The sequence below is a fragment of the Patiria miniata genome, unplaced genomic scaffold, assembly GCF_015706575.1.
Source record: "Patiria miniata isolate m_02_andy unplaced genomic scaffold, ASM1570657v1 HiC_scaffold_23, whole genome shotgun sequence".
Lineage (NCBI taxonomy): Eukaryota > Metazoa > Echinodermata > Asteroidea > Valvatida > Asterinidae > Patiria > Patiria miniata.
This window is the reverse complement of record NW_024037062.1, coordinates 374510-384711: the sequence shown is the minus strand read 5'-3', so window position 1 is coordinate 384711 and position 10202 is coordinate 374510. Positions and strand designations below refer to the sequence as shown.

Genomic DNA, 10202 nt, shown 5'->3' with positions numbered 1-10202 from the left:
TTTCTCAAAATTTTTACTGCACACCATAATGGATAGGAACCTTATAACTATTATTTTGTGAGGCTTGAAAAGATTGACAGCTATTGCAAACGTCAGTGTTACAACTTTCAATGATGCACGTAGCCAGGCCTATTTTTCCAATTTCAACGAAAGTAATGAACAAATCACAAGGATTTTTAGCATATACTTGGATCATTAGGAGGAAAATAAACCCTGAAAGTTGCATTAAGATATGGTCTTCCAAACGGGAGAAATAAATTTTCAAAGATTTCGCCCGCCAACGTGAATGTGTGTGTGCACATGTAGTTTCATTCAAAATGAAGTGTTACGTAACCTTTAGAAATCGCCCTTCGCAACCGTATGACTGTAAGTACGACGATTAAGCTCTTATCCCTGCTTGAGTCTACGATTACAACAACAACATAACTTATTCAAGACCCATAAAACAGCTCCGATCGCCGCTGCATAAATACACGCGACATCGAGTAGGATGTGCTGGTACCAGGCGAGGCTGTCCTGTTTCGTCCGTAGATGCGCCGTACCGTGTTCCATGGCGTACTCGATCCAGTCGGCGGTCCGTGCCAAGGGCAAGCCCTCCGTCACGCCTCGCTCGCTCTGTGAGTCCCGTAACTTGCCCGACTCTCGCGTGGCATTCTCTTGGTATCTGTCGATGTACAAACGAGACGAAAGGGAAAAATGCTTACTTATTTACAGATGTGTATCAGTGTCCGCATCAATCGGGATGGGTTATTTCCTCCTGGACATACAAAGACATGATTAGGTCTTACCTACCTTTAACCTTAGGGGATGAAGGAACACCCCGTGTATGGCATGGTATTAGACTGAGGATAAGATAACTAACTACTTCTGGTTAATCAACAAAACAATCCTTGTATTTTCCAAAAACAAATGGTTATCCATACAAACACTCTATAAATGTCCTGGGACAGATTCAACACTAAATCCAAGTCAGATTTAACCTGACACTTGTCCGGGTCAAAAATACTCTTTTCTTGTTAAAATGACACCTCACAGGGTTGAATAACACGGAAGAGTCAGATATGTCGGTTATGACCCGACAAAAAGTATAACTGATCAAAGTTTTGCAAAGATCTAGATCCATCTAAATGAATCAAGAAAGTGAAAAGGAATGATGATATATCAAAACTGTAATTCGCCAAGAACTGTTCTACTTCTAGATTTTTTTACGCTTCTAATACAATGTAGATGACGTCTGACTTATGGTAGAAAAAGGTAAATTTTGGTAATCTAATAACTTTAAACTTGACTCTGAAATCATGACTTACGATGGGTCATCCAAGACGCGTCTGATCCCCTGGTAGAGCTGCTCCGACGTCAGACCTCGCACCCCCTTGGGGAAGTAGTCAGCCATGCCCACGTGATACTTGAGCCGGACCAGATCGTCCACCTGATCCGAGAACAGGGGAATCCCCAAAATGGGCACGCCGTAGTACATGGCCTCGTAGCCTCCGTTCAAGCCGCCGTGGTAGATCAATAGACGGGTCTTCTCGTGCGCTGAGTCAAGGCAAGAAAATAACAATAAGCATTAAAATAATCAGTTAAAAAAGGTTGGGTGACAATTACGTTGTGTAAGGCGATCGCGCCTGGAGTTCTCCCGAAACTCATTGCCATTGTGATTATGTTCCCTCAGCCACCATTGGCCTCCTATGGCAATGCACACTCACCCATCAAGTCCTTCTGCGAGATCCACGGCACGATCATGGTGTTGTTACCGAGTGCTCCGGGCCTCTCCTCGCCTAGGTACTTCCAGATGACCCGCTGAGGGAGTCTGGCCAGGGCCGCTGCGATCATTTCCGCCATGTCCATGTCCATGACGTGTAGCAGTGTGCTCACGGAGAAAATCACCACCCCGTGCTCGCCTGAACCCTGGATGAAATCTTCGAAAACCTAGGAAGAGCATACGGAAAAAATAGACTTTCGAAACAGGTGCAAGCAGGGGCGGATCCAGCATTTTTCGCAGGGGGGGGGGGTCATCCGCAAAATAATACTCAAATGTGGATTTTATTTCTGTGGACACTTTGCTTCCGTAAAATCAATGTGGGGGGGGGGGGGGCTCGTGGCTCGCACCATACTTTCGATGGGGGTGCTGTCAAATCCGATGATCATCAACACTTTATTACAGAATTATTGTGTAAAAATATCCCCCAGTCAGATGAGCAGGGGGGGGGGGGGGGTTCCCACATTTTTCAGATGTTTCTATGAAAAAAATGAGAAAACAGAGATTACGGGGGGGGGGGGGATGGACCCCCAAACATCCGCTCTGGGTCCGCGCCTGGCAAGTTTATACTCTTATTTAGGAGCTTGTTTAAAACATGAAATAACCTGAACATTTTTAACATGATTGTGTTGCACGCCAAAGACTGGGCTCGTAATGGTTTCATAAAAATAGACTGAGCCAAAAGCTAGGTACAGATAATGTTATGGGTTGGGATTTCGAGCCTAGAAGAGAGTTCTAACTCCACCGATGCATGCCAACTGGCTATAAATCCCAACCACTTGCCATCATCATGTGTTTTAAAATGTCATCAGAATTTACGTAGAAAATATGCAAATACTTTCAGCTGTAATTGTGTACAAAGGAAGACGGTTGTTGCTGACTGCCTGTACCTGCGGCAATGGTTTGGATGGACCAATTGTCAGCCCACCGATCAGAATCGTGTTGGGAGAAATCGGCCTAGGAAACTCGATGTGAAAATCCCAGTTGAGGATGAAGAGTTCGGAACGGGCCACGATCTCCTTGGTGCCCATCCGGGTGTCCAGGCCGGCCTCGGCCCGGGCCCGGTCCACGCTGGCAAACAAGACGTAGTCGTACATGAGCAGCGTGGCGGCCGATATCAGGTAATTCTTGACTCGCTGGGGGAACGACATGATGTCTGTGTACCCGGTGACGAACTCGGGGACGTAGGCTAAAGGGCTGGGCTGCTTGGCCCAGCGGCTGTACCGCGTGCCCAGAAAGCCGCCGCTGACGGTGTTGATGAACGGCACCTTGAGGATGTCGTGGGCCACCGAGCTACACGCCGGACGATTGAATTCGCAAAGGACCAAGTCGAAGTTGGCTGCACGGAGCTCATCGCAATCCGTCCCTTGGAATAACATTCTATTAAGGCCTCCGACTATGTCGAAAAGGCGTTTGATATCGTCGTCCGGCCTTCCAAGCCACATCTTCGCATACCTGATGACAAGTTTGTAAAAAGAGGTAGGGCTTGTCAGCCTGGAAAGAATTGTTTGAAAATTTTCTAATGTAAAATTAGAAGATTCTGAGGCTAATTTTATAAACCATTCCTTTACTTTTATTTACAGCAGGTGGGCCTAAAACATTGTAATGAAAGTTAATTTTCAGATGAACCAAAAAGACTGAAACGGAACTAGAAACCAGGAGTTTTTTAATACCATGCTGGCGCCCAACCAACTGAGTTTATGCAATTTAGTCCTACTTTCGATCGCCAAATACGTCAATGTCTAGTATACAGGATGATTATTAATTGAATAACGTACCGATAGGTATTACTACAACAAAACTTGAGACCTGAGTACTTAAAATCAATTACCAAGAAAAAGACGTCAGTTCCCCGCTTAGACTCTTACGCGTCCAGTAATCCAGGAATATTTGCAAAGTCTCAAAATAGTCCATAGGCGAATCGATCAACCTGAAATTGATCATCTTTTTGTCTTCTTCCGTGGGCCAGTAGAGAAGCTCCTTTATCGTCAGCCAGGTGACATTGTGGCCCCTGGAGGCTAGTTCCCTGGCCATGATACGCTGAATGTGCGTGTGACTCCCGTCCATCATACAGTCAACGATCAGGATCCGTTTAGAGCTGTTGGCCGCAGACAACGACGGGCCTCCGCCCGCTAGGCCCGGCGCATCGGAGGCGGACGAGGCCCGATCGCGCAGCCCGGAGACTTCGCTCTCAAACCGGGCGGGATTTACCCGGTCCAGTTTGTCTTGTACGCGGCTTGTTGGTCCGTTGTTCCCGCTGGCCTCGGTTGAATCGCCACCCGTGCTTTGTCCATTGGCCGCAAGAAGCCACATAGCCACAAGAAAAAACACAACTTTTTGTTTCCCCATGGTTGAAAACAATCGGTATCACCAGCTTTTACTGGGTTTTCTCTTCACCGATGCAACTTCAAAATCACTTGTATCCTTTTTAATACAACTATGCAAGACGTCAAGAGCTTCTTGTACTCAAAATAACGAACTAACAACACGCCAATCAATACCCCTATATAGTCCATGGGCCAGACCAATTTCACAGCACAAAACTTGCTTAGTACCCAAAAAGTCTGGCTTATAAAAGCAGGTTACCAGCCAAAACACCATGTGATTTTCATGCTAAGCAAACAACAGCTGAACATCACGAGCAGAATACATTACATGGAGTTTTGGTTGGTATTAACTTGCTTTTATAAGCCAGACGTTTTTTTTTGCTAAGCAAACTGTTGTGCTTAGCAGCGCCGTTAAATTGGCCCTGATGCTGGTAGCACCGGAGGTGGTAAACATTTAATGACGTTTCTTGTTACATCACTATGAGTGAAAAAAAAGATCATCTTTTGTAACCAGTTGCTAATATTTTGTATGCAGGTACTCCTTTTAGCGTAAACCCTGCGGGTATCAAGGGGGAGGGGGACACGCCCCCCAATGAAACTGACTACTCCTGAACGCTTTGGCTGATCGGTATGAAATTCGATGATCGCTCTATAACTTCTACCAGAGGTTAATATGCAAAGACAATACGGTGCAGGACTTGGCGTGCAGTCTAGTGAAACTGCTCTTGTTTCAGCCTACACGTCACAGCAACCAGCATATTTTGTGGCTGTTGGTATATCGACGGGTAGTTTCAGGGTGACCCATTATCTAAACGGAAGACTGATTTTTTGATTCAAATGTACACTGACTGGCTTTACATACCCTTAGCAATCATTAATATGCCTCCATACGCAATCATTAATACGCCTCCATACGCAATCATTAATATGCCTCCAGAGAGTCCAAAATGCGTCTGCCCGCTTACTGACCAGAACAAGATCATACGAGCACATAAAACCTATAATATACAATCTTTATTGGCTTCCTGTTAAATACAGAATACAATTCAAAATCCTGCTCCTTACATTCAAAGCCCTGCATGGATTAGCTCCATCCTACATACGAGACCTGTTACAACTTAACCAGGCCTCCGATCTTCTTCATCACAGATACTTTCTGTTCCCACAAATCGCCTGGCAAGCTATGAGGACCGGGCCTTTTCCAGCTGTGCACCGCGTCTCTAGAATTCCTTGCCAGACGAGTTGAGACACAAACTGATATGTCATCATTCAAACGCTATCTTGATACTCATCTTTTCAATCTATCATTTAAACTACAGTGATTTGCTAGTGACCGGTGCCTTTGAATGGTTCTCCAGATACTGTGCGCCTTATAAATTATCTGTTATTATTATTATGGCGGCCTTCCAAAATGACTTAAATATCCTTCCTTGGAAGGGTTGATATTACATAAAAGAATCTTGTAATGGGGGAACCGACATGATATCGAGGGAGATAGGCCTTGCTGAAATGAGTCACAACTTTGGGACCAATGGAATTAAATAGGCTGAAACTGCTGCAATTGTTTTGCTGCAATTATGTCGTCACTTACTGTAATACCCATGCGTGAAATATATCACGTGATGGAAATTATAGGTCAGGTGACTAAAGACGACTTTACAATTTTATATTGAGCATGCAGTAGTTGAAGTGAGTTAATTGTGGTACAGGATACAGTTTTGGAAATGTTTTTCTTTAATCGTGTCTGAATAAAGGTGTAATTTTTTTAAGTTGAACAAAGAAATCGAGAGGAGCGGAATTTGAGCCTGCGACCTGCTTTATTTTCTAAGATCGGACATTTCCCGGTTTCACAGTTAGTCTGAGTATCACCCGTTATCCACGGAGCCCAGTCTCCTGTCTAACGTCTGATATATCTTAGCCTTTAGTCAAGTCCCACGCGCTTACCCGGACACGTGGCACACCCTAGATGCTGGCACGTAAAAAGACTAGTAAAATGAGTCCGTCTGGCTTGCTTTCATTTATAAGAAATCATGAAATGTGGCTGGTTGAACATCTGGGGGGGGGGGCACCTTGGGGTGCGCACATTTTTTTCAAGGGAGCACTGACAGTAAATGAACTGCGGGTTGCCCTTTCGGTTTTTTTTAATGACATGATAAAGGCCTACCTGCATGTATATAAAGGGCGGATCCAGAACAAATATTTTTTGTAGTAAATTTTGTTTGCAGTAAATTGTCAATTTTTTTGGAAATAAAGCGTGCTATAGACGAAATCGTAGTTCCTGATGAAAAAGGTTGTGCATGGTTTTTGACTGTTTCCTTGAAAAGTGTATTACCACTGAGCTGGCATTTCAACAGGTTAGATTTTGAACATTCTTCTTTTGGATTTTGAGTGGTGTTATTTTGGTTACGAACAAAAGAATATGCCTTTAAATCACCATACATAAATACCGTACCTAAGACAGTTCACCAATTCCTATTGGTCGAGAGCCTGTTACGTGGGTGGTTTTAAACCACCGGTACAACACCGCCGCGTTCTGCGCCACATCACGACGCAGTACGCGCCGCGCGCGCCAATTTTTACATATAAGGACATTTTTAGCACACGTGAGGCACATATAATACGTAGACATGGCCAGAGGGGCGTTTCACAAAACATGAAGTAAAATTGAGCAAAATCATTGGCAATTCGGGTGATTCACAATGCAGGCGCCATCAAGAGTTTGCAACGGAGAGGTCCTTTTTACCCAGTGCGTTGTGGGAGATGGTCGACAAATTTGCAGAGCGTGACATTTGAAATTGTTAGTTGTTCCGGTCAGTAGTTTCGTAAGCGCATGACTCGAGTATCTGTTTGCCCTTTTCTTTTCTTTTTATCAATATGGTGGTTTTTTTGTAAGGCGGCAGAACGATATGCCCCAATCTATAACAAATTGGCTCAAGTTGTCTACTGACACTCATTCAAATGAGCCGTGTTTTGTCGACCATAAACTTGGAAAATGAACTCTCCATGGCAAACTCTTGGTGGCGCCCTGCATTGTGAATCGCCCGAATTTTGACTTTTGACTTGTTTTGACTTTTTGACGGAAAAACCTTCGGCTCGGGCAATTATCCGCGTCCAGCCCCTAGCCGGTTTTAAACTTATTTGTTTAAGACTGGCCAAGCACATTTTTATTCCCTTATTATACGTTGTTATTAGGCACATTGATTGGTGATGTACAACTCGCATCAGAATTTTGAGATGTAGATATGTGAGTCTTGTGAAATAACCTCAAACATCTGGTTATTTATTATCGGGAAGGTTGTTCCGAGCTAGAAAGGAGTCCTGAACGCGTAGTCGCGTACAACTTCGAATTGTCTCTAAAAAGTGGTCGGAAACGATGATTACGCAGGTTTCTTTTTATTATTAAGTTCCTTTAGCAGCCGGCCATAATGGATAAAGTACCACCATCTCGTAATAAAAAAGAGATTTAGTTGTCTTTTTGGTTGACAAATCTGAAAGAAAGAAAACAGTGATATTATTATTATTGATTAACTGCAGTGGTTTAACAAACGTTTGACCACAGGGTTACAAATAAAACCGATACTCATACATAATCAATTATACAAAACAAGTCAGAGTGCATCACTGCAAACGTTTGTAAATATATTAATTAATAAAGCCCTCGATTAATATTGTTATTATTTAAATATGAAACTGACCGAATACTGTACCAATTGTCACTGAGAAACTTATCCAGAGTGTTTGGTTAAAAACTAATTACAGTTAGACCCAAACTAATCCCCATTGGGCATGTCATTAACTATTGAAATAACTTAACCATCCCAGGGTTTAATTAAAACAAACACCAACACAATTACTTCTACTACGTGCAACAATAATATTTACAGATATATTTAAGGCATGAATAAAGAAAAGTAAAAATAAAAAAAACCCCGATAAAACCAATTTGGAAAATAAAAGTTCACAAACTAACAAATAAACAGCTTTATAGAAAAATTTGTGAACTAAAACTTGAAAGTTATGAAACGTTTAATTTAGAGCTGCGGACTCATAATCTATCAAAAGATACATGTTCTAGGACATGTTGTACGAGAAACAAAAACAAGGAATACAAAAATACCACTACTCTGTGAATCCAAATTCTAAATTAACATTATTACCTCAAACAGGTAACATTATTGCCCATTTCCTTAGTTTAAATGGTATACCTTTATGAAAGACTGGTAAAGGGGCACTGCATCCTGGAAAGCGCCCGATTGGGCTACAAGCCGCGTTTTAAACGAAATGACAGTAATTTAGGGAATATACATCATTTGCTTTTGCTGTAATTTTCAGAAATGGATGGAATTGGGGGGTTGGAAATATATAGCAAATATAGTTACACTGACTTTTTTGAGGTTTTGGGTTCGAAAATGCTATAAAAACCAAGAAAAACGATCATTTTCCTGTAGTCTGGTTCCCTGACCCCATATAAGAAGAAACAGAGCAGTTTACATACATTGGGGAATTGTAAGGTCAGGGAACCAGTCTAGCTGGCTCGTACCCATTCATAGGTTTGTAATCGATTGCAAACAAGTGCGATGGTCAATTGGGGCCAGTATTTGAAAAAAAGCCAGTTGTTTCCAACGCTGATCGGCCGATCAGCGTTGGAAATTGATACAAAAATACCACTTTTCTTGAAAATGACAGTATACCAGGTGCCATGATTTTACAGGATGCTTTACACTGTCATTCACTAACAGTCCAGCAAGGTATTTCAAAATGATTTGGTAGTTTTATTTTTTGATGTTTGCAAATGTTGTATTTTCCCTTTAAAGTAGGATATAAACGTCCACACTTAGAGGTTAAAATTCAATTTTCCCTCGAACTGTCCGCCGCATCAGAAGTAAACAAAAATGTTTTGTTTTCCCCATCTGTTCGTGGGAACAGTGAGACATTATTACTTTCCTTTATATCATACCATAGCTTGGAAATAGGATAAGTAAACTATTTAATAACTACTGCTTAGAAGATATTAGTTCTGAGAAGAACTTGTCCTGCTTATTATCAACTTGCTAAGTAGTTTTTTGTTCTGTTAAGAACAGTCCTGCTGTAAGTTCTAAAAGAACTTGTCTTTGGTCAAGACAAGTTCTTTTAGAACTTACAGCAGGACTGTTCTTAACAAAACAAAAAACTACTTAGCAAGTTGATAATAAGCAGGACAAGTTCTTCTCAGAACTAATATCTTCTAAGCAGTAGTTATTACCACATGGTGTTACCGCAAACCGAAACGATACCGATACCCCACCATGCAAAGCCTCAAATCTTATAAACTATTTAACATATAATTTCAGGGCGATGTACCCCTTTATGTTACTCAATCACATCGTAATCGGTGCAGACAACTCAATGACATTTTCGTAGTCATGGTCGGTCATGACGTGTCATGACCTGGTCGATTATGTGTTTCGACCTTAAACCATGGGCGACTTTTGTCGACAAGAAGAACCCCCCTGCTGGTTTCCATGGGCGACTTTAGTCGACCAGGAAACCACACACAGAACACACTCAACACAGATATATTCACTACTTTTCAGAAAGGCGGTATGTTGATATGTTTGGCCGTCCATACATCAACCATATACCAGCTGAAAGAGTGTTTTCGGATCGTTCTAATGGTGTAGTTTATTCATAGTGTTGCCATTACAAAAAAATGAGAAAAGTGCTTCAGAAGCATCCACGCACAAATTGAGGTATGGAGTGCCATTTGGTCATGTGGTGAAATGGCTTGCAGTTTGATAAATTGAACCAGATGAACAAACAGGCATAACTTTCTTATATTTACACATATGGACTTCATTTTTACATCACATACAAGAGCAAGTTTCAAGGAACAAACTTTACACACAACACCTATGATTTAAATCACTCCTTGGCAGTGAAAATCTGGGTTGAAAAAAAGTGAGTTTTGGACTTGTGGTCATTTTGTTCACGCTCTAGTGATTTCCGCATGACTGAGCAAACAATTTGGTCCTGGGGTTAAACACATTTCTTAACACTAATTAATTGTATCTACCTTTTTTCGCATGTTTAAATCTAAGACATGTTGATGGATGTCTGTGACATGTTTCGGTGCACAC

The 10202-nt window shown here is 42.1% G+C and overlaps 1 protein-coding gene across 1 annotated transcript; it reads right to left on the bottom strand.

Moving 5' to 3' along the window:
- Positions 1–329: 329 nt before the first annotated feature.
- On the bottom strand, positions 330–4348 carry LOC119731157 (UDP-glucuronosyltransferase 2C1-like). Its single transcript, XM_038204203.1, has 5 exons — positions 3591–4348; positions 2650–3214; positions 1707–1929; positions 1308–1536; positions 330–664 (listed from the first exon to the last, which is right to left on the bottom strand). The coding sequence occupies exons 1-5, from the start codon at positions 4106–4108 to the stop codon at positions 388–390; spliced, it is 1812 nt and encodes a 603-aa protein (XP_038060131.1). The 5' UTR covers positions 4109–4348; the 3' UTR covers positions 330–387.
- Positions 4349–10202: the final 5854 nt, after the last annotated feature.

Bases quoted from the DNA above. Each gene is read 5' to 3' on its own strand.
- LOC119731157 (XM_038204203.1), bottom strand. From the start codon at position 4,108: ATGGGGAAACAAAAAGTTGTGTTTTTTCTTGTGGCTATGTGGCTTCTT. The intron at 1,537-1,706 runs GTGAGTGTGCAT...GCCTTGACTCAG, and splicing joins CTCGCAGAAGGACTTGATGG to CGCACGAGAAGACCCGTCTA. The intron at 665-1,307 runs GTAAGTCATGAT...GTACATCGACAG, and splicing joins CGCGTCTTGGATGACCCATC to ATACCAAGAGAATGCCACGC.